Below are 25706 nucleotides of genomic sequence, written 5' to 3' on the forward strand. Positions count from 1 at the left end.
GAGTTTATATCTGTAAAGCACTTATATGGATTACATAAGGCATAAATCATATCTTGCATTATAAATATGAAACACATTTGGGGACATTATCTTAAAAACTCAACTCTTATAAATACAACAAATGAAAGGAATAAATGATGCAGCAGCAGATACAGACTACGATCAATACAAACATTTATAAATGAATGGAGGACCCCATTTCATATCCAGTAACATCTATTCACCTGATAGTTACTGTATGTGTAGATGAACTCATCCTCCACTGCTGCATTGAGTCAAATATATATATATGATCATCTTATTCAGTCTTTCACATGTTTCTCACATCTTACAATCACTTTTATTCACTATTTCTGCATATTTTGAAAGTTTCTCTTCACCTGTCGGATTGATGAAGTGTAAACGTGATACTGAAATCTGATTGGCTTGAATGTTTATCTCTGATAATGATTGATTATGAATGCAGATGATAAAAATATAAATAAGAACAAATAACAGCAGTTACTGCCGACTAATATACAAGCGTATTTAACATCTTTACTTAAAAATCCATCTTGACCAGTTTATTTCATGAAATATATGATTGTATGTAATTCCCAACACTGTTTTTCTTGGGATATCTTCTTCTGATCATAATGACGGTCCTGATTTAAGTAACTTGAAAGTGTTGAAACATTCAAAATAATCTATAAATCAAACAATGTGTTATTTTTGTGTTTCAATTCCAACTAATTTCCATCAAACTGAACTGTGTAATAATAATAATAATAATAATAATAATAATAAAACTGGAATATATCTTAGTTTTATTAATCAAGTTTGATAAAGATTACGTCATTAAATTGGATGAAAATGTTTTGTGAAATTTATATGTGTAAATCTTAAACTTTTATTTATTTATTTATTTATTGAGCAGAAAGAGAGAGTGAATTAAACTGTAGATGCATCATGTGTGTTTGTAAAGTGAGAGTTGTGTGTTTGTTTCTGGTTCTTACAGATAAACCTGTTCTGACTGTAAATCCTGAAACATCACCGATATTCAGAGGAGAGACTGTCACTCTCACATGTGACATACAGGAGACAGAAGTGACAGACTGGAGATACAGATTTCAGTGTGATGGTGTTAATGTTCAAGAATCTAATGAGAAAGAGTTCAAGTTTACTGCAATGAACAGCAGAAAATGCAGGTGTTTCGCTATCAGTCAAATCACCACTGACTGGAGTAATGAAGTGTCATTTCGTGTCATCGGTGAGTGATCATCTGTTATATTATAATCATATGCATCATCAGCAGATCCACAGTTTTCCTGAGCAACTACTGGACGACACATGATGATTGTAATTGCCTGTTTTGTGTTTCTGGTCTCGAGACACAATGTAAAACTACCGAAGCGAGCTGATTCAGACGGAGAACAACAAACATTTAAGTGTTATTTGGAGTCAAAATGACTTTCAGGCTCAACTTGTGAAGTTGTTTTCTGTCAGAATAACTCAAATTAGTGAATGATATGAACAAAACAAACCTCGGACCATCATGACATCTACATACTCAGATGAAGCACTGTCAAAAACACATCAAACCCTCATCTCGACTCTGTTCACTATCGGCACTTTAAACTCACATGTTTCTGAAATATTTATAAATGTAATACTTTAAACACTTTAACAATTAACCTTAAAGAAGCTTTTATGATGGCGGTAATGATCTATTTATGTGAGCCGCCAATAACAAAGAAGAAGAAGAAGAAGAAGAAAATATGTGTATATAATTCTATAAAATATATAGTATAATATATAAAACATGTCCCAGCCCCAGGGGGGGTCAAAGGGTACAGATGACCCCAGGGCGGCCCATGCAATGGTCTGTGTTTGACATTTAATGGGATCAAGTACAACAATTTACTTACTGACTTCTATCACTGAAAATAAAATGTAAATGTATTTACATGATAAATACTTTAATTGTTATCCAGAGGTGGGAAGAATAGCCAAACACTGAACTCAAGTAAAAGTACAATTACTTCAAAATCATAATTACTCAAGTAGAAGTAAAAGTACTAACATAAATAATTACTTGAGTAAGAGTAAGAAAGTAATTAAAAGAGTACTCAAGTAGTGAGTAACTTGTTACTTTCACAAATGACAAATAGACATTTAGTCCCCGATATTCCAGAACATAAAACACATTGAACATGTATTATAGAATTATTATTCATGGAAATTCTGTCATCATTCACCATCATGTTGTTCCAAACCCGTAGGACTTTCATTCTTCCGTGCAACACAGGAGATATTTCACAGAATGTTTGAGTCACTATTTACTTTCAGTGAATGTTTTATATATATATTGAAAGTGAATGGTAACTGAGACTGTCAGTCTCTAACAAAGCCTCACACTGGTTTGGAACAACATGAGGGTAGAGAAATGATGACAGAATATTAACTTCTGGCTGAGCGATCACTTTAAAGAGATTTTTACCCAAAAGTGAAAATCCTCTCATCATTTACTCACCCTCATGCCACCCCAGATGTGTGTGACTTCCTTTCTTCTGCAGAACACAAATTCAGATTTTTAAAAGAATATTTTAGCATAAATTTGATGCTCCAAAAAGCACATAAAGGCAGAATAAAAGTATCCATAAGACTCCAGTGGTTTAATCCATGTCTTCAGAAGTGATATGATGGTGTGGGTGAGAAACAGATCAATATTTGTCATGTTTTGCGAGACAGCAGGGGGCGATATGCAGAGAAGAATGTGAATCTGTTTCTCATTAAGACAGAATCTGTGACATTTACACATCATCATATAAACTTGCTAGATAAAATAAATCTTTAAATTTGCTTCTTCCTCGTGTTGCATTTGACTGTCACTCAGTTTTAAAGGTGACATGCAGGTGTCATGGACGCATCACGAGCACATCAGAAGTCCAGCACGAGTGAAACATATACAGACATGTCCGGACGAGTCTGAACCTTTATTCCGCTGTCTGGGATTACTTGTGAAAGACCCACGAAGCTCCATCAGTGTTGATGAGACCCAGTCTGTAAAGTTTGCTGCAAAAGTTATCGACGGGAAACACTTCAAACATTAAGCACCATCCCACGGACTTCCACGGGAGATGAATGTATGTGGAAATACAGTACACGGGATAATAAATTATAGCCCGTTTCATAAAAACACAAGATTCAATGTAGTTTTACATGATTTGGACAAAATGTAAAATATGAAATATTGAAAATATGAATGCAAGAAATTGACAGTGAAACTGTGGCAGAAATTGTCAGTTTTGGACAATTTTGGGCTCAGACGGGAAACACTTCAAACATTAAGTATATTTACTCACCCAAAGTTAAAGGATTCAATTTGAAGAAATCCAAAATAAAGTTCAAGAATTGGTTAAAACCAAAATATTTATCTGTGTTTTATCAGAAACCAAATATTGAACAGCTTTTAATATTATCAACGCACATAAATACTGTGAAACCGTAATACCGTGCTAATGTTTGTGGCGGTTTTCATACCGTTACACTCCTATTAGGCAGCAAAAATGGTGACCGCTCCACCTGCACTTGACATCAAACACGCCCCTTGATGACATCATTTCCTGCTTTCTTCACAGCCATTGATACAATTATTTTATTGACATTTTAGATTTGTTTCCAGTGAGATACTGAGTTTATAAAGTTTAATCCCCAATCAGGATATTCATCCATCTGTAAGAAAATAAACACCAGTTAAAAGCGTCTTATCATTATTATACACATTTGAATTATATCCCAAATAAAGAGAATTTGACGTCACATGAAGCAAATGAGCCTTATTTTATCTGTGTTTGGGCATTTCTGGTGATTTATAATGTGTTTTGAGGTCTAATGTACTAAAGAACTGAAAATGAGGTAAAACGGCTCATAACTCTATAATAATCGTGTGATGAGGGTCGATGAATAACATTTGTGATTAAATGTAAAATTATCGCATTTAAAACTAGCAGCAACTTTCAGACAAAATACTACATAACACAGAAATCTATATTTAGATATTATTTCTGTTAAATGTACAGATGAACAGAGCGATAATTAGATAAAAAAGTTTCCCGCCCTTTTTCGAAGTAACTTTCTGACAGAAAACTTAAATTTAGAAAAATAAACGTCACACTAACACATTAACAAAATATCCAATATGGTAAATCATTTATAATGAAAGAAGCTGAATTAATGGATACAAAAGCATATGTGGAGTATATTGTTCTGAGTGTTTATCAGGAGCTCTGAGTAAATATTTCCTTCTCTGTACAGATTTGCCCACAGCTAAACTCACTGTACATCCAGAAACATCTGTTTTCACTGGAGAGACAGTGATCATGAAGTGTGACATTGAGTCTGATTACAGTAACTGGAGATATGAGTGGTATAAAGACAGAACTGTCGTGTCTGAGTCTGAGCGTTACACTGTAAACACAAACACTCTCACTATCAGAGGAGCTACTGAGTCTGATCAACATCAGTTCTGCTGTCGAGGAAAGAGAGATGGAAGACCAGCAACATCACAGAACACAAGTGTTACTCTTTCTGTTAAAGGTCAGTAATTAACACAACCAGCAGAGTTGTGTGATGTCATTTTGTGTGTGTCATGTGTGTTCTCTGATCGTGTTGTGATTTGATTTGAGTGTGTGTCTTCTTCTTTCAGCTGCTCCCATCAGGGGTCACCACAGCGGATGATCCGCATCTTTTATTTGGCACGTTTTACACCTGATGCCATATTCTTGTGTGTTCAGTGGAGCTGCACTGACTGTTACTTGCTTGAAATTCTGTGATAGAAAATAATTTATGTACGGGTCAGCAGGCACGATTAATTGCACACTGGTATCCTCACAGGTCACCGGTTTGATCGGTGTGGGACTCCCACATAGAGTCGCTGGACACGTTCCCGAGAATGGAGCATGTGTTATGGGCCAGCAGGCTAAAATGGCCATGGCTGATTTTGCCCCTCACACCACCGAGGCTCAGGAGGACGTGATGTCATGTCACGTGACCCAAATATATATATATAAAATCAGAAGTAATGAAAGTAATGTACATTACTTCTGATTTAAAAAATATATTTGGGTCACATGACATGACATCACTTCCTGGTACATGCGCATAGAAGATTTAACCGGAAGCGTTTCTTTAGTTAAAAACATCTTAATTATTGATTAGTTTCTTACAAACACGCAGCATTTTGCTTCAGAAGACCTTCATTGAACGACTGGATCCATATGGATCACCTGTTTTGACTTGCACTGTGACCTTTAAGATAGTATTGGACTTCGAGCTGATGCTCCTGTCTTTAAATGTAAGTTTCAAGAAGCTGTAAAATGTTAAATGAGGGAAATATTTTGAAGAAAACACCACAATGTTTTATTTAGGCCCTAATAATATGTTGGAAAATTAACAATGTCAACTGTGACAACTTACCCCTCATATGATTCACCATTGGGGCATGTTGTCACAGTGACTTTTATTACTCAGTTAATTAAATGTTTTAAATATCTTTAGATTCTGATCTTGCGGATAAAGAAAATATTTGTATATAATTCTATTAAATATATAGTATAATACAGAGGTTTTCAATTGGTGAGGTGCGCCTACCCTGGGGGGGGGGGTGCAGCTCACATGGTTCACTCTGTACACATCTGTCCTGCTTACTTGCATGTTAAAGTGTGTGTTATGCATATGCGTGTAGCAAAAGGAATCTCTTTGTAGTGACTGAGTTTCCCCACCTCTCTCGAAAGGCTATGAAAGTCCTCATCCCCTTCCCCTCCACTTACTGATGTGAGTGCCGGTTTTCTGCTTTGACCCTGCTTAAAAGCAAATACTGATCAAGGCTGCAGGTGGATTTACATTTATTATTTTCTACCGTGCAGCCCCGCATCGATCACCTGTGTAAGTGTTATGAATGAAGGAGGCTGGAGTGAAGACAGACGAGGAGGTGCGGATCCAAACGCAGTTTAAACTTTTATTTAACTGAACAAACAAATAAACAAAGGAAAACCCACGATGGGGAAATAAACATAAACAAAAAACTCGGGCAGGGAACACAGACCAGGCTTGAACAACATTCAACAATCGACAGGGAGTGAACAAAACGCAGGGCTTAAATACACAGGGAGTGATGACTGGATTGGACACAGGTGAGAACAATGAACCAAAATGGCCGTGCTGATGGCAGGTGGATGGTGGGAAATGTAGTTTAAGACAAGAACAGTGAAACACGGGGCGGACAACAAGGAAAACGTGACATGGAGCATGAACAGTGACGGGTGAAAAGGAAAACACGGAGTAGACAGGGAAACATGACATGAACGTGAATATAGAAACACAGAACACAAGACAACAGTGAACATGACAGAATAAAAGAACCTACAACAAACCAAACCAGGAACTAAACTAAACTTCACAATAACAGTACAAAAAACAAAAGACAACAGGGAACATAACATAACCCCCCCTCAGAAGGACCGGATTCCAGACGGTCCTAAAGAAAACAACAAGAACAACAAAAAAAATACATGTCCAAGGGGTGAGGGATTAGGACAGGGGAAAAACAGACAGACCAAAGGGGGCACAATGGGTACAGGGACAGTCCAAGGAGGCACAAGGGGAAATCAGGCAGTCCACGAGGCACAAGGGGCAATTAGGCAGTCCACAGGGGCACAAGGGGCAATTAGGCAGTCCACGGGGGCGCAAGGGGCAATTAGGCAGTCCACGGGGGCACAAAGGGAAAAGAGAAAGTTCACGGGGGCACAAAGGGAAAAGAGTCAGTTCACGGGGGCACAAAGGGAAATGAGACAGTCCGGAGGGCCAATTTGGCAGTCTCTGGGGGCACACAGGGACAGGTTTAGGAGGCCAGGGAGGTATCGCCCGGGCAGGGGCAGGTTTAGATGACCTGGGAGGTGGCCACAGGACAGAGGCCAGTTTTGGTGGCCAAGGAGATGGCCGTGGGGCAAGGACCGGTTCGGGGGGCCTGGGAGGAGGAATGGCCACTGGGGAGGCCGGCGGAGCCGCGTGAGGTGAAGCCGAGGGAGGCTCGGGAGGCGAAGCCGAGGGAGGTGATGGCTTAGAAGGCTTTAGGGGCGGAGACCAGGAAGGCTCTGGAGTCTCTGGGGGCGGAGCCGTAGGAGGCTCTGGAGGCGAGCCGTAGGAGGCTCAGAGGGCGAGCCGTAGGAGGCTCAGAGGACCGAGAGCCGTAGGAGGCTCTAGAGGCAGAGCCGAGGAGGCTCGGCGAGAAGAGCCATAGGAGGCTGAGCGGAGGAGGCTCGGGAGGCCGAGCAGTGGAAGGCTCGGGAGATTCTGGAGGCAGAGCCCTGGAAGACCTAGGAGGCGGGGTTGAGGAAGGCGAGCCGAGGATGGCTCAGGAGGCGAGTCGAGGGAGGTCCGGAGGCGGAGCCGAGGGAGGCTCGGAGGCGGGCCGAGGCAGGCCCAGGAGGCAGAGCCGAGGGAGGCTCTGGGAGCTCGGGAGGCCGAGCTGAGGGGGCTCATGAGATGGAGCTGAGGCGGTGGCACCGTGAGGCAGCTCTAGAGGCGGAGGCCTGGAGGGCTCTGGAGGCGGAGTCAAGGGAGGCTCAGGAGGCGGAGCTGCAGGAGGCTCTGGGGGCGGAGCAGTAGAAGGCTCTGGAGTAGCTGGGAGCAGAGCCATAGGAGGCTCTGGAGGTGGAGCCGTAGGAGGCTCTGGAGTCTCTGGGAGCAGAGCCGTAGGAGGCTCGGGAGGTGGAGCCGTAGGAGGCTCGAGAGGCGGAGCCGTAGGAGGCTCTGGAGTCTCTGGGAGTAGAGCCGTAGGAGGTTCGGGAGGTGGAGCCGTAGGAGGCTCAGAGGCCGAGCAGTGGGAGGCTCTGGAGTCTCTGGGAGTAGAGCCGTAGGAGGTTCGGGAGGTGGAGCCGTAGGAGGCTCGAGAGGCGGAGCCGTAGGAGGCTCTGGAGTCTCTGGGAGTAGAGCCGTAGGAGGTTCGGGAGGTGGAGCCGTAGGAGGCTCGAGAGGCGGAGCCGTAGGAGGCTCTGGAGTCTCTGGGAGTAGAGCCGTAGGAGGTTCGGGAGGTGGAGCCGTAGGAGGCTCGAGAGGCGGAGCCGTAGGAGGCTCTGGAGTCTCTGGGAGTAGAGCCGTAGGAGACCCTGGAGGCGGAGCCGTAGGAGGCTCTGGAGTCTCTGGGAGCAGAGCCGTAGGAGGCTCGAGAGGCGGAGCCGTTGGAGGCTTGGGGGGCGGAGCCCTAGTAGGCTCGAAAGGATTGAGAGGCGGAGCCCTGGGAGGCTCGGGCGGAGGAGCCCTAGAAGACTCGGGAGGCTTGAGGGGCGGAGCCCTGGCATGCTCGAGAGACTTGAGAGGCAGAGCCCTAGGAGGCTCGAGAGAGCTTGAGAGGCGGAGCCCTGGAAGACTCTGGAGGAGGAGCCCTGGAAGACTCGAGAGACTTGAGAGGCGAGCCCTAGGAGGCTCGAGAGACTTGAGAGGCGGAGCCCTAGGAGGCTCGAGAGACTTGAGAGGCGGGGCCCTAGGAGGCTCGAGAGGCTTGAGAGGCGGAGCCCTGGAAGGCTCGAGGGCGAGCCCTGGGAGGCTCGGGAGGAGCTCTGGGAGGCTCGAAGGCGGAGCTCTGGAAAGCTCGGGAGGCGGAGCCCTAGGAGGCTCGGGAGACTTGAGAGGCGGAGCCCTGGAGGCTCGAGAGACTTGAGAGGCGGAGCTTTGGAGGCTCGAGAATCTCTGGAAGAAGAGCCGTGGAAGCTCTGGAGACTTGAGGCGGAGCCCTAGTAGGCTCGAAAGGCTTGAGGGCGGAGCCCTGGAAGGCTCGAGAGGCCTGAGAGGCGGAGCCCTGGGAGGCTCGAAAGGCTTGAGAGGTGGAGCTCTGGAAGCTCGGGAGGCGGAGCTCTGGAAGCTCGGGAGGCGGAGCTCTGGAAAGCTTCGGGAGGCCGAAGGCGAGCTCTAGGAAGCTCGGGAAACTTCGGATGGCTGAGCTCTGGAAAGCTCGGGAAACTTCGGATGGCGGAGCTCTGGAAAGCTCGAGAAACTCGGAAGGCGGAGCTCTGGAAAGCTCTGGAAACTCGGATGGCGGAGCTCTGGAAAGCTCGGGACACTCGGATGGCGGAGCTCTGGAAAGCTCGGGACACTCGGAAGGCGGAGCTCTGGAAAGCTCGGGAAACTCGGAAGGCGGAGCTCTGGAAAGCTCGGGAAATTCGGAAGGCGGAGCTCTGGAAAGCTCGGGAGGAGGAGCCCTGGAAGACTCGAGAGACTTGAGAGACTTGGGAGGCGGAACACTAGGGGGCTCGAGAGGCGCAGGCTCTTGGACGGTCACGGCCATTGACACTGGCTCTTGGACGGTCATGGCTACTGGCACTGGCTCTTGGACGGTCAAGGCTTCTGGCACTGGCTCTTGGATGGTCACGGCTTCTGGCACTGGCTCTTGGAAGGTCATGGCCACTGGCACTGGCTCTTGGACGGTCATGGCCACTGGTGCTGGCTCGCTGACATCGGAGGCTACAGGCGCTGGCTCGCTGACATCGGAGGCTACAGGCGCTGGCTCGCTGACATCCGAGGCTACAGGCTGGCTCGCTGACATCGGAGGCTACAGGCGCTGGCTCGCTGACATCGGAGGCTACAGGCGCTGGCTCGCTGACATCGGAGGCTACAGGCGCTGGCTCGCTGACATCGGAGGCTACAGGCGCTGGCTCGCTGACATCGGAGGCTACAGGCGCTGGCTCTGGGACGGTCGAGGCTACAGGCGCTGGCTCATTGACATTTGAGGCTAACGGCTCTGGCTCACTGACGTCTGAGACTACTGGCGCTGGCTCGGGGACGGCCGAGGACTCAGGCTCGCTCACAGTGACATGCGTGGGCTCTAGCTCGCTCACCGTGGCTGACGAGGACTCAGGCTCGCTCACAGTGACATGCGTGGGCTCTAGCTCGCTCACAGTGACATGCATGGGCTCTAGCTCGCTCACCGTGGCTGACGAGGACTCAGGCTCGCTCAAAGTGACATGCGTGGGCTCTGGCTTGCTCACCGGGGCAGGCGTGGGCCGGAAGGCGGAAGCCCGTCTTCTCTCCCTCCTCCGGGCTGACGAAGTGGGCCGCGCTGGCTCGTGGTAGGTGACTGGCGTGAGGGTCGGTTCGCAGACAGGTGGGGCTGGTGTTACTGGGGCGCTGGAGGTGGTCGAAGAGGCTCCACTGTGGATGGCGAGGCAGAGATCCTTCTCAGCAACGCCCATGGTTAATGGTGAGCCGCGAGACCAGCAGAGTCATCTCCACGAAGCTGCAGAGAGACCACTGCGGCGTGGCCGGTGGCAACTGCTCCCTCAACGAGGCGTTCAGGTTGCCCCTGAAGTAGACCACCAGGGCAGAATCCGGGAAGTCAGAGACGCTAGCCAGCCTGAGAAAGTCGCCAATGTGGCACACCGCCGGTCGGTCCCCTTGCTTCAGGCACAGCAGCCGGTAATTGGCCTGTTGGACCGCTGGATCCATTTTGGGTCGATTGTTCTGTTATGAATGAAGGAGGCTGGAGTGAAGACAGACGAGGAGGTGCGGATCCAAACGCAGTTTAAACTTTTATTTAACTGAACAAACAAATAAACAAAGGAAAACCCACGATGGGGAAATAAACATAAACAAAAAACTCGGGCAGGGAACACAGACCAGGCTTGAACAACATTCAACAATCGACAGGGAGTGAACAAAACGCAGGGCTTAAATACACAGGGAGTGATGACTGGATTGGACACAGGTGAGAACAATGAACCAAAATGGCCGTGCTGATGGCAGGTGGATGGTGGGAAATGTAGTTTAAGACAAGAACAGTGAAACACGGGCAGGACAACAAGGAAAACGTGACATGGAGCATGAACAGTGACGGGTGAAAAGGAAAACACGGAGTAGACAGGGAAACATGACATGAACGTGAATATAGAAACACAGAACACAGGACAACAGTGAACATGACAGAATAAAAGAACCTACAACAAACCAAACCAGGAACTAAACTAAACTTCACAATAACAGTACAAAAAACAAAAGACAACAGGGAACATAACAGTAAGCCCGTTTATCGGTCCAATGGCGGTCTCCAATAATACGGGTGAAGTATGTATTACCTCGTTATTTCATGTATTACCTCGTTATTTCATCTGACTCCATAAATGAAAAAGGTTTTTAATGATATCTGAGCATCATTAAAAGTGAGCGAATGTTTGATTATTCCTTTAACTCTTTAATTATACTTTAACCGTTTAGATTAAGAAACTATGTCGCTTTGAGGTCCTTGCGTGTTTTCTCTACACCGCGGGTCTCACGATCACAAGCGGTCAGTATTGGATCATCAAACAGAGGTAATTGCTATATACCTGAGATTGGTCACGTTCACGTATACACAATCAAAGATACTTCAGTATAGCCCCATGGAAATGCATACACTTGAATGTAACTCAACGTTTTCTTCAGTAGAGGTCATGACCACTATTACAGATGTAAGTTGACCAACATAACTTCTCTTATAATAGCTTTGGATTGGCCATGCGTGGTTTCCCACGTACACTCATCTGGAGAAACATCAAATTAAAACAGAGGTAAGACACCCGAATTTAGATTGGTCAAGCAGCGTTTGCTGTTCTAAACGGAAATTCCCTTTTTGTCTTTGCAAACCAAGTACACTTGAATCAATGGCAAATATTAGTCGTCACTAATCTGATGCAGACTTGCGGTAACATACGAATCGTTCAATCTGTTTGGGAAACACAATGTCAGAGTCAGTCAGAATAAAATCAAATGTTGACAATTTATTGATCAGGTAACATAATCAATTCATCAATTCCAATTAGTCATTGATAAGTCATAGTTAGACATTTTATCAAAACATAAGAAATTCGAATTGCAATTACCTGATATAAATTACACACAGTAAACGGTTTGGGATTGTCTGATTACAGAGAGCCCTGAGCAATGAGTCACATCTCCGAATACCCAAACCATGAACAAGGGAATTTCCTGGGGACATACCTCATTAACATACAAGCAGGGATGGGGACAGACCTCCAGAATTATACAGCATTTGGCAAAGACCTTTGAAACTTGTGATTGATTAGGTCCTTTGATGTTTACAAAGAATATACCTAATCTGCATACAGCATGTGGTCCCTGTGGGAGATTTGGGAGGGACATGTCTCTAATAGAGTGGAGGATTCTGTTAAGTTCTAAAATCATAATGGAGATTTGTTTTTTCTGAAAAGGGAATGAGACCACCTTACCAGTCGCACCGCGACCTCTTGAATGATATCAAACATGTATGAACAGAAAACCTCTTATATTACTGAAAAGGATGTCATTCTAAATTGCCCTTAGGTGAGATAGAGGTCAAAAATGGGATTTGCATTGTATGGTCCTTGCTCAGTAGGATGTGTTGACTCAGGTGAAAATGTTCTTCTGTGTGAGAGTTTTTATGACTTGGTTCTCGCAGAGTTCTTTGACTTTTACGACCTCTTGATGTCAGCCTTACACCTGTGCGCATCAAAAACTCAGACTCATTGTTCCCACTGATGAAGGGGCGATTAAAATGAAGAAGCAAAATTGGCAATCAGATGAATTTTTTTTTTTGCTTAACGCAAGCCTATATGGAAATAATTTTTATGCATTTGATACTGTGACAAAACAGCGCTGTCCATCAAATCAAATCAAATCATTTTATTGTCACACTGTACCATGTACACAAGTGCAACAGTAGGTGAAATTCTTGTGTGCAGTTCCGAGCAACATAGCAGTCATGACAGTGACGAGACATATACCAATTACAGTAAACAACATACTTACACAACACAGTTTACATATCAAATGTACACATACTTACACAACACAATAATTATATACAATGTACAGTAAACAATACACACAATATACAATGTACAGTAAACAATACACACAATATACAATACAATAAGTAAGGACTATATGAAATATATATATATATATATATTGGGAGAATATAGGCAAACTGCATATATATGAAGTAGTATGTTGAGGAGAATATGTTGACAGTCCAGTGTGAGATTATAGATTAATAAAGTGCAGTGTCATGTAGTCGGCTGGTGCGGGTCCTGATGCTGCGATACTGCCTGCCTGATGGTAGCAGTGAGAACAGCCCATGACTCGGGTGGCTGGAGTCTCTGATGATCCTCCGAGCTTTTTTCACACACCGCCTGGTGTATATGTCCTGGAAGGAGGGAAGCTCACCTCTGATGATGTTTCTGGCAGTTCGCACCACCCTTTGCAGGGCTTTGCAGTTGTGGGCGGTGCTATTGCCGTACCAGGTGGTGATGCAGCCAGTCAGGATGCTCTCTACAGTGCTGGTGTAGAACCGTGTGAGGATGTGGTGGTTCATTCCAAACTTCCTCAGCCGTCTCAGGAAGAAGAGGTGCTGGTGAGCCTTCTTCACAACAGCTTCAGTGTGGACGGACCATGCGAGTTCCTCAGTGATGTGGACACCGAGGAACTTGAAACTGCTGACTCTCTCTACCGGTGCTCCATTGATGGTGATGGGGCTGTGTTCTCCGTCTTTCCTCCTGAAGTCCATCACAAGCTCCTTGGTCTTACTGACATTGAGGGAGAGGTTGTGCTCCTGACACCAGCGTGTCAGAGTGTGCACCTCCTCTCTGTAGGCTCTTTCATCATTGTCAGTGATCAGACCTACCACCGTCGTATCGTCAGCAAACTTAATGATGGCATTGGAGCTATGTGTTGCCACACAGTCATGTGTGTATAGGGAATACAGGAGAGGGCTAAGAACACAGCCCTGCGGGGCTCCAGTGTTGAGGGTCAGTGATGAGGAGATGTTGCTGCCCATTCTAACCACCTGACATCTGCCTGACAGGAAATCCAGGATCCAGCTGCACAGCGAGCTGTTTAAGCCCAGAGCTCGGAGTTTCATATCAAGCTTGGAGGGCACTATGGTGTTGAATGCTGAGCTGTAGTCTACAAACAGCATTCTCACATTGTGTTCCTTTTTTCCAGATGGGAGTGAGCAGTGTGTAGTGTAGATGCAATGGCATCATCAGTGGAGCGGTTGTTGCGGTAGGCAAACTGCAATGGGTCCAAAGAGGGGGGCAGAACAGAGCAGATGTAATCTCTGATTAACCTCTCAAAGCATTTGCTGATGATGGGGGTCAGAGCAACAGGACGCCAGTCATTTAAGCAAGTGATTGTGGCTTGCTTCGGTACAGGCACAATGGTTGATGTTTTAAAGCATGTGGGGACTACAGACAGGGAGAGGGACAGATTGAAAATGTCCGTAAAAACACCAGCCAGTTGATTCGCGCACTCTCTGATGACGCGGCCCGGAATGCCATCTGGACCCGCGGCTTTACGAACGTTCACCCGTCGGAAGGATCGGGTTACATCCACAACAGAGACGGAGAGTGTATCAACCTCTGTAGCGTCAGCCGCGAGTGCTCTCTCCGCGAGGGCGGCGGTGTTGTCCTCGAAACGAGCATAAAATGTATTAAGTTCGTCCGGGAGAGATGCAGCATAGCTGATGTTGTTTGCTGTCTGATGTTGATGTTTTCAAAGTTGAAATGGCTTAAGTCAGTGTTTCCCACTGAGCTTTTTCTCTCTTCCAAATATATGTTTTCAATGTTTATTGTGCACTTCTCCCTCTTTTTTTGCATGGCAAACTCATAAAATCACCCCTCTGTGACGCATTGCTTTCTGCAATGCTTGTTGAGGGCAATGCAGCGCTTGGTTCAGCCTCAAGAACCAAATTAAAATTGCCACGAGAAGTTGTCTGTCCGAGGCAAAGACACAAAATCGAATGACAATTGCCTCAGCATCAGTCTCCCTTGATGTGTTTGATTATGCACAGGCGGCACACAGTTTAAGTCGATGCGGACCAGGAGGAAGATTTGAGTTGTCGATTGAGTTCTGTTCAGTTAATTATTTAGAGTTTTGTTCATATTTTAATAGTTTTTGTAATATTGTGTTGTTCATATGTCGTTTTTTATACATATGTTGTTTTAGGTCGAAGCATTTTCTTGGTGAATTTAAATGAGTTAAATAAATGGGGTCTTTGATATTCATAAACGGTAAGGTAATTTTTAATTAAATGAAATGAGACATTCAATGTCTCTTCACAAATTAGGACAATTTTTTAATATATCTTGTTGCTTAATACTCTCAAAGACATTATTGTTGAAGGAAAAATACTGACACGAGTCATGTGATGACCCTTTACACATACAAACATCACTCACTTCATAGACTTCAATGTATTCTGCTGCACTGACGCGCGTCATGTGATGACCCTTTACACGTATAAACATCACTCGCTTCATAGACTTCAATGTATTCTGCAGCGCTGACACGAGTCATGTGATGACCCTTTACACGTATAAATATCACTCACTTCATAGACTTCAATGTATTCTGCAGCGCTGAAACGAGTCATGTGATGACCCTTTACACGTATAAATATCACTCGCTTCATAGACTTCAATGTATTCTGCAGTGCTGACGTGAGTCATGTGATGACCCTTTACACATATAAATATCACTCACTTCATAGACTTCAATGTGTTCTGCAGTGCTGACACGAGTCATGTGATGACCCTTTACTCTTATAAATATCACTCACTTCATACTTCAATGTATTCTGCAGTGCTGACGCGAGTCATGTGATGACCCTTTACACGTATAAATATCACTCATTTCATAGACTTCAGGGGTCCCACTTCAATCATGCCATGCGCTGAGCCGTGTACGTGAACTGCTGATACAGGAGCGGGCAGGTATTTCTTACGTGCAAAGGCGACCAGCTGTATCAGGCTGCACGTACCCTTCCCCAATGCCCCATTAAAGTCATCAGGATCCTTCTGGTTACTCTAGTGAGGGGAACAAGGTGATGCTTTCCAACCTGGGAACGGGCCAAGCCTGGCTGGGCCTCTTTTCTATCTATGTTTCTCGCATAGAGCAACTACGGCCTGGGCCCTTACATGCATTAAGGGAAGGGGGTCTTACCCCGTTTCCTATTCTTTCAGGGGGAGAAAACCCTGCAGAGACCACACCTACCCAGCAGGGGAGGAAAAGAGTGGCGAATACATGGCCACTTAGGTCCTATGTGGGAAAGTTGGCGCGGTGGTAGATCCAGCTTCGTGGAGGGGGGAAGCTACAGCACGGCGACCGACGCAGCTGGAACTGCCTAAGGGAGAAATGGGAGTCTGCTCGTGAGGGGACAGTACCGCGGAATTAAACACAGGGGGAGTCCGAACAGGGGGCCTTAACCTGTGGAGCACCTATTCCAGTACAGGGTAGATTGAGTACCCATAATGGCTTGGGTCGGCGAGTTACCCAAAAGGGCTAGGGAGGAATCAACCAGGGATGCGAAAGATGGGGTCTCCTGGGAACAAAGGCGCACTATTTTACCTCGGCTGAGGGAAAGGGCGATAGGCGCAAGCGATTCACCCGGCCAGATCGTCAGCGTGTTACCGAGTTCTACGGGCTCGGACCTGAGAGAACACAGGACGATACTGACTCAGTTTGGAGGTTGTAGAATCTCGCGAAAGTGTTAGGTGTTGCCCACCCTGCTGTCTGCTAGGGAGGTGCCCCTGGCTAGTGCCCATGAGGACGCAACACTCCTGGTTGAGTGAGCTCGGACCCACAAGGGGGCACGGCCTGGGTGTGATAAGCCGGTGAAATAGCGTCGACATCCCAGTGGGCGAGCCTCTGTTTGGAGACAGCGTTCCTTTTCTGCTGTCCCCTGAAGCAGACAAAGTGCTGCTCAGAACGTCTAGAGCTCTGCGTGCGGTCCAGATAGATACGCAAAGCACGTACCGGATACAGCAACGAAAGGGCTGGGTCTGCCTCCTCCCGGGGCAGCGCTTGCAGGTTCACTACCTGATCTTCTGAAGGGTGTGGTAGGAACCGTTAAAGAGACCACGGTGCCTGGCTTGAAGGAAGCGAGGCATTTCAGCACCGACTGTGCACACTCGTTGGAGAGACGTGCTAACATTGAGACTGAGTCTAACTCCATGCTGAGAAAAGAGATGCTCTGAACCGGGGTGAACTTGCTCTTTTCCCAGTTGACCTGAAGCCCCAAACGGCTGAGGTGCATGAGCACCTGGTCTCTGTGCACGCATAGTAACTCACGCGAGGGGGCCAGGATGAGCCAATCGTCGAGGTAATTTAGTATGCATATGCCGGTTTCTCGGAGCGGGGCAAGGGCTACCTCTGCGACTTTCGTGAAGACGGGAGGGAACAGAGACAGGCCGAAGGGGAGGACTTTGTACTGATACGCCTGACCGTCGAACACAAACCGTAGAAAGGGTCGGTGTCGTGGCAGGATCGAGACGTGAAAGTATGCGTCCTTCAGGTCTACCGCTGCGAACCAATTGCCGTATACTGCGGAAAAATGGACACCCGCGAAGGGGGGCGGAGGCCTGGCAAACTGAATTGTGGCAAATTCAGGCAAAGTGACTTTCTCTCACTACAAGAAAATGCCGCGACCGCAATGCTGTCATGGCTATGTTCTCGTACTGAAAACATAGACCATTCATAAAAATGCTGCCTGCATGTGATCGCAACCCAGGTATGAAAGGCAGTTTTTATGACCGTCAGAGGTGGGGAGAAATCAACTGCATCCAGAAACTACACAGGGGCGTGTGTATATGCGTCCTGAGAAGGACATTCAAAGCAGCTGTATTTTGCTCTTTTTAGAGTAAAGGAGAAGGGAAGGAGAAAGCCGCTGTTATGCGCCGTCAGATCCAACAGCATGCAGAGTGTCAGAGGATTAAACAGGAACTGGTGTGTGACTCGTAGCAGACTGCATGCACGACCATCGGCTCCGAAGAAATTTTCTGAATGAACTCCCGTATTCGCCCCTTTTAAATGCCCGTATGTCCGGGGGCGAGATATGCAAAAACCGTCTGCCAACTTCTCATTGGCCTTTTTTCATAGAACTGACTGAGGTATATATCGGTGCTCAAGAGAGACCCCTAGTGTCACTTCTCAGACACAACGTGGAGAGAGCGACAGAAGGGGAAATCCCGTTTTAAAAAATACAGCTTCAAGTTTTCAAGATGAAGAAGAAATTCAGAACACCAAATTAAATATTCTAAAATTCAAACCACAGAAATTCAGAACTACAGAAAGTGGGTCAGAGGTCAAGCTTTCGTGTTCAACAGGGACGAGTAGAGCATCTCGGAAAAGTTGAACGGAGCATTTTGGCCAATTACAGTTCGATCTACAATAATTCTCAGGCCCGAGCGTGATTCAAAAGGTCGCCATTCTGACCATGAAGTGGTTCTTAAACTTTTATGATTTATATTTTTATGGTTAGCCCGTTAGCACATTCTCAGCACATGAGACATTTGTTTAAGCGGTCTCTGGTATTTGTTTTAGTATAAAGTATATTTAGTATGAAAGTGATTAAGAGTAATTATCACATATAACTCAATAATGAAAGTAATTATGCTTCATTCTGTGATCGGAATCCACATCAGATCCAAGACAGATGTTATTTCTAACAATTGTTAGTGTTTGTAAGTGCGTTTTTAGCTCAAGACATGAACATCATGAATGATCATTCAGATGTGTGTGATTTAGCAGGCGTGATTAAATTATACGATTCATTTCATGCAAATTGTAGCTTATTGTTAGGCATTTAAGGGCTAATTTACACACCGAACTCCAACAAACGTTACAAACACAGGATTACTGTCATTCCCACACGTGCACATCCCTAATGATGTTTAGTCATTATGCCATTTATTTTTAGTTTGACTGTCAGAATAATTTTAAACTGAAAATTCTTGTCATAAATCTTCAAAGCTGGAAAATAAGTTTAAACAAGCAGCATAAAAAGGTTCGATTTTGGGTAATGTTGATTATTGTTAATTACAATGTAAAAATGTATAAGCCTTTTTACTGTTTCATAATTGTATTCATCATTAAGGTCATCATTACAGTTGTTTTGTCATATTTCTGGCTCCATTCTTTTGCACATTAATCATTGCTCTTCACAATCACAAAAGTGACCGGTTGTGGTTTCAAAACGGCAAATTTCTCCGAGAGGTGAGGAGTTTAAATCCCTGAAATTATGATTATTATTATTATTATTTTCATGCATTTATTTATTTTGTGGAATTTGATAATTTTCCACCGCACACCTGACAATCTTTCCTCACAGTGTTTGGGAAACCAATTAAACTTTGAAAACATCAACATCAGACATCAAACAGCGCTGTTTTGTCACAGTATAAAATGCGTAAAAATCACTTCCATATAGGCTTGCGTTACGCAAAAAATACAAAATAAATCTGATTGCCGATTTTGCCTCTTCATTTTCATCGCCCCTTCATCAGTGGGAACAATGAGTCTGAGTTTTTGATGCTCACAGGTGATCGATGCGGGGCTGCACGGTAGAAAAGAATAAATGTAAATCCACCTGCAGCTTTGATCAGTATTTGCTTTTAATCAGGGTCAAAGCAGAAAACCGGCACTCACATCAGTAAGTGTAGGGGAAGGGGATGAGGACTTTCATAGCCTTTCGAGAGAGGCGGTGAAACTCAGTCACTATAAAGATTAATTTTGCTACACGCATATGCATAACACGCACTTTAACACGCGTAAACCATAATGAAAAAATATAACTTATTTCAAAATGAAGTTGAATTTATAATGGAATGTTAATAGCCTAATAAAAAAAGTTTATCTAAATTTGTTTTAGTAGTTTGTACAGCTGTCCTCAAGTTCTGAAGGGGGAGGCTAACATTCATGGGATTTAAAATCAGTCTGATCAGTTCATTATGTTGCTATTTAAAGTTATTTGCAATGATTTCAGGAACCCTGTAAAATATTATATATTAATACAGACCTTCAAATGTAGGAATTAATTCCTCAATATTTCACTCTGTCAGTTTTCACATATTCATCCATCTGTAAGAAAATAAATACCAGTTAAAAGCATCTTATCATTATTATACACATTTTAATTATATCCCAAATAAAGAGAATTTGACATCACATGAAGCAAACAAGCCTTAATTTATCTGTGTTTGTGCATTTCTGGTGATTTATAATGTGTTTTGAGGTCTAATGTACTAAAGAACTGAAAATGAGGTAAAACGGCTCATAACTCTATAATAATCGTGTGATGAGGGTCGATGAATAACATTTGCAATTAAATGTGAAACTTAACGCAGTTAAAACTACCAGCAACTTTCAGACAAAATACTACATAGCACAGAAATCTGTATTTAGATATTATTTCTGTTAAATGTACAGATGAACAGAGCGATAATTAGCTAGAAAAAGGGCGGGAAAGTTTTTAAAGTAACTTTCTGACAGAAAATCAACGATTGCCGACACAAATTGGGTCAAATCAACCCAGTGGTTGAGCAGAAAAAATAAAACAGCATTTTTTAGAGAGAAAACACTGGAGACGGAAATTAAAAACAGTCGAATCGTGAAACAATTCTTCGTTCAGTGAAAATGGTGGATATGTGCGTTGTTGTAATTGTTACATTTATTTCAATGATTCAAATCTTCATAATCTTCAGATGAACTGATTACAGTCTAATTCTTGTATTATTGTAAAATAGATGAATATTTACTTGTGTTTTATACAGAGAGACCAAAACCTGAAGTGCGTGTAAATCCAGATCATCATGTGTTCAGAGGAGAGACAGTCACTCTCACATGTGACATACAGACACAAACACACACTGAGTGGAGATACAGCTGGATTAAAGATGATTCAGTCAATCCAGTCAGCACTGAGAGAGTGTACAGAATCACATCTGACAAATCTCACAGTGGTAAATACAGCTGTAGAGGAGAGAAAATCAGAGACTCACAGAGATCAGACATCAGTGATGCTGTTACACTGACTGTATCAGGTGTGTACAGCATCTCTGTAGACTTTTACAAAGTTTATTCAGTTTGTACTGAGTGTTTATCAGGAGCTCTGAGTAAATATTTCCTTCTCTGAACAGATTTGCCCACAGCTAAACTCACTGTACATCCAGAAACATCTGTTTTCACTGGAGAGACAGTGATCATGAAGTGTGACATTGAGTCTGATTACAGTAACTGGAGATATGAGTGGTATAAAGACAGAACTGTCGTGTCTGAGTCTGAGCGTTACACTGTAAACACAAACACTCTCACTATCAGAGGAGCTACTGAGTCTGATCAACATCAGTTCTGCTGTCGAGGAAAGAGAGATGGAAGACCAGCAACATCACAGAACACAAGTGTTATTCTTTCTGTTAAAGGTCAGTAATTACTGTAGTAAAGACGAGCAGAAGATGAACTCTGTTTATTAATGACCCAAATGTTCTTCACCACAGACTCAAAGCTCAATCCTGAACTCACATCAGATACTGCAGGAGCTGCACTGACAGGAAACACGGTGACTCTGATCTGTCACATGACTCAGACCGCTGGATGGGACTTTTACTGGTACAAACACACACAGAACTCTGAGAAAAACAAGACAGAAACAAACTCCTACAGAGTCCATATTGATTCAGTGTCTGATGGAGGTCAGTACTGGTGTAGAGCTGGAAGAGGAGAACCAGTTTACTACACAAAGTACAGTGATGCATTGTGGGTCAATGTCACAGGTGAGATAAAACTTACTGTATTTTATTACCAGTGCCTGTGTTTGTAAATTGCGTTTGCAAGGGGTGTAATGGCCAGCGGGAGAACCGAGCGGGCCGGTGGTTCGGCCACGAAACGTGCATGGGCTGCATTATACAGAATGGAAAAATCAGCCAGCCCAGACAGCTGCAAACCAGCCTAGGCTTAATGCAGCTCAGCCACACAATAAATTCCCACTCTAAAGACCTCACCCCTACCGAATTTGCTTTAGCTTTTTCGATTTACCGCAACATAATTTGCTCCGTCTATCCAGATCGAAGGACCGAGCTAGACGATTACCTATCAGTCATACTAGACATGGCTGTATGTGTTGGAGGTTTTCTACAACTACCACGTTCTTTTCGCCACTCAAGCAGCAGGTCGGTTACAGCAGTTCAACCAAGGAACATACTGGGGCACCCAACGCTGAACTCTACTGCCGCATTTTCGCAGCCTGCACTTCACTCTCCTGCGAGCTATGCGGAGCACCATCACATCCAGCAGAATCCCAAAAACATGATTTGTCGAGCTTTCTTAATCCCCAATTTTACTTCATTCAAATCTCAGAAGCTGAAATCCTGACCAGATCTTGATCCACATGATCACTCCTATCCTGGAGTCTTTGCACTGAATCATTCTCAGTTTTCATGTCGATTTTTCACCTATAAGTTTCTACAGGGATTTATCTTGCAGTATTTGTTTGAACTTCATTTCAGCTCAACGTCCCTCAGTGTCTCTGATCATCAGTCCCAGCAGAAGTCAACACTTCTCATCTCACTCTCTCTCTCTGAACTGTGAGGATCACAATAACTCCACTGGATGGACAGTGAGAAGAAACACAGACAGTGAGAGAATGAAAGATTGTTCATCTACAGGATCTACATGTGAAATCAGCTCCCTTAAAACATCTGACACTGGAGTGTACTGGTGTGAGTCTCAATCTGGAGAACACAGTCCTCATATTAACATCACAGTACATGGTGAGTCTATATAACAGCAGATATAGTGTCATGATACTTAAAACAGAGCTGAATATGTGACTTTAAATATGTGCTTAAACTTCTTCCTGCTGTTTCTCCATTTCCTCTGTTGTGTAGATGGTGATGTGATTCTGGAGAGTTCTGTTCATCCTGTGATTGAGGGAGATACTCTGACTCTACACTGTTTACATCGATCTACAAACTCCTCAATCCTCACAGCTGATTTCTATAAAGATGGATCACTCCTCCAGAAACAGACGACAGGAGAGATGAGCATCCCTACTGTCTCAAAGTCACATGAGGGTTTCTACTCCTGTAAACACGGAGAGAGAGGACAGTCACCCGAGAGCTGGATCTCAGTCACAGGTGACATTTATTCCAGTGAGTTATTCTGAGATCTTCGCAATAATAAAATATGAATAAATGTGTCTGTCGTGTTCTCCAGTCTCAGACGGTTCATCTTCTCATCCGGTGATTTGGGTGGTTGCGTGTCTGAGTGTTGCCGTGTTACTCCTCATCTCACTGATCCTGCTGTGGAGATACAAACACAACAAAGGTTTGTTCATAGTATTGTTTGATCAATCCTAATGTTCACCACCAAATGAAACTTTATTTATAGTTTACTCTGCATATTAAGGGACACAAGAAAGTATTTGAACATGAAATGACACACATTATCTTTAAGAGAAGTTGACATGTGGACACATCATTGATCTTTGTCTCTATCTACTGTAGATCAGCAGTGTATCAACCAACAGACATCAGTTCAGAATCAGAGGACACGACCTGGAGAATCCCCGACAGAAAACTGTCCTCTACAGTCTGGTCAGACTCAATAACACATTATTCAAGTGTTTCCCTGTAACAGCTGTGTGTGGATCTTTAATCCTCAAACACATGTTTGCTGCCCAGCAGGTTGTGATCACATTTATGATGAAGTGGAAACAAACGATAAGAAGAGCACAGGTAGAGTTTTAAATATTTAGTTACCAAAATATATATATTGCTCATCTTTAAAATGCCCATCTATTGGCTAATTGCTTTGTTTGGTTTCCTGTGATCAGGGGCATCAGCAGATGAGGTCACATATTCAGAGGTCACTATTAAAAACAAGATATCTGTGGATAAAGGTAAAATAAATCCTCTTTACTACACCTGTTAAGAATTAACATTTATTAAGCAAAAACGTCTCTGTTACTAACATAACCTCCGTTCCCTGATGGAGGGAACGAGATGTTGTGTTGATGAGTTGACACTAGGGGTCGCTCATGCGGAGCCCAGACATCTCTGATTTTGAGAAAAGGCCAATAAGAATTGGCTTGTGGAATTTGCATGCCACTCCCCCGGACATACAGGTATAAAAGGAGTGACGCTGCAAATACACATCAGATATCTTCTTCAGAGCAGAGAGAGCAGTCACAGAGCTGAACTCCTCTGACGTTCATTCATCTCTACAAGCTGTTGCTTTCTAGCGGAAAAAGTGTTCTGAGCGCTTCAGCAGCTGATAAAAGAATAACTTCGTTTATATATATATATATTCATATTCTCATATATATATAAAAACACAATTAAAAGAGTATATTTCTCTAAAAGAGTGGCACTCGTCAAAACGTCGACTGAGTGACAGACGGGGAACTGATATTTTCTGTTATTTTCTTTGGTAGATGCTGGAAAAAGAGATGTTTTAATTGAGATGAAAACTGAGGACAATCAAAGAGGTAAATCAGAAGAAATCCCTTTAATATTATAATTTAATATCACATACAGGATATAAAGATTACAGGCCACATCTGATGTTCAATAAAATACACACACATACATGTTTTGAGTGTGTCAGGTTTTGTATCTGCTGTATCCTCTTAATAGTGTCATAGATTATGAATTATTATTGATCTGTATAATGATTAAGATGTTGATTATGACTCTCTGTTGTTCACTATCAGGGAAAAGCAGTGAGTGTGAAGACACTGTTTACTCTGATCTGAAGCAGAACACAGACAGAGGTGAGAGAAACACACATATAATATCATCATTCAAAAGTCACAATTACAGTTCAAATGATCACGCTGAATGTGCCAAATACAGCTGAAGCTTTTTACTTTATTATTATTATTCATTTGTGTCTTTTAGGTGGCAGTGCTGGAGTCGATGCAACTTATGCTCAAGTTTTTAATCACCGAAAAGAAAAAACCTGCAAGAATTGATCAAGTTTATTTTAAAATACACACATTTACATGTAGAAGAAACGCTGAAATCAATCAATGATCAGCTCATTAATTAAAAAGACACCTGACAAGACAAAACTGGATTTCCATGAGATTTTGAGATGTTTTTTATCCAGTCTTGACGTCAACATGTAATGAGAGAATGCCGTTAAATGCCTTTACATGCAAAAGTTCTGATCATGTTTCTTGTATTTTGTGTCGGGAAGTTTGTACACAAACCTTCTGCTTTTATAATGCACTTATTTTAAATGTGTGTTTAATAGTGCAACATTTATTGTAGTTGGGACACTTTCTTGTTTAAGTTCAGAATTTGCTCTTTCATGTAAATTGTAAACTAACTCTTACATTATAAACCTGCGTATGTGTGTTTCTATAATGTCAGTGTAACTATATTCACCTTTAAATTCATTAATTAGGCCTAAATTTTCTGTCAGATTTTTTTTTAATTTATCTCTTTTCCACTGTCCTTTAATTCATCTATTCTGATCCACTTTTTATTTTTCTCGACTCATAATTCACTTTGTTAATGAAATGTTGTGAATCAAACTGGACTGTATTCTGATGGACACGCGCCTTTAGAAACGTAATCTTTAATTCTGTATGTTTGGATTCAGTGTGAATAAACAAACAACACATGAACACTGAAGAATACAATCTTGTTTATTTGATATTACAGTAACTGCTTAAAGGTGCCATATGTAACATTTTCCATGTAATTATTGTATTTATTTTTTGCCAATGTATGAACGGCTTGTAACGCATCTTAAAAAACGAGCCCTTCCCGAATTCAGTCGCTATTAAAGGAATACTCCAGGATTTAGCATTAAGCTTTGTATCAGTAGAAAACCAGTAGTATTTTTGAATTACCCTG

At 43.5% G+C, this 25706-nt stretch overlaps 1 protein-coding gene across 1 annotated transcript in view; it reads left to right on the forward strand.

Moving 5' to 3' along the window:
- LOC127646047 (sialoadhesin-like) overlaps positions 1-25422 on the forward strand; it is a 55779-nt gene extending 30357 nt beyond the window's left edge. The window contains exons 6-9 of the mRNA XM_052129533.1: positions 20616-20885; positions 22347-22610; positions 22728-22973; positions 25385-25422. Coding sequence (XP_051985493.1) covers positions 20616-20885; positions 22347-22610; positions 22728-22973; positions 25385-25422 — 818 coding nt within the window. The remainder of the gene's footprint in view (positions 1-20615; positions 20886-22346; positions 22611-22727; positions 22974-25384) is intronic.
- The last annotated feature ends 284 nt before the right edge of the window (positions 25423-25706 follow it).

This window comes from Xyrauchen texanus, chromosome 1, assembly GCF_025860055.1.
Source record: "Xyrauchen texanus isolate HMW12.3.18 chromosome 1, RBS_HiC_50CHRs, whole genome shotgun sequence".
Classification (NCBI taxonomy): Eukaryota; Metazoa; Chordata; class Actinopteri; order Cypriniformes; family Catostomidae; genus Xyrauchen; species Xyrauchen texanus.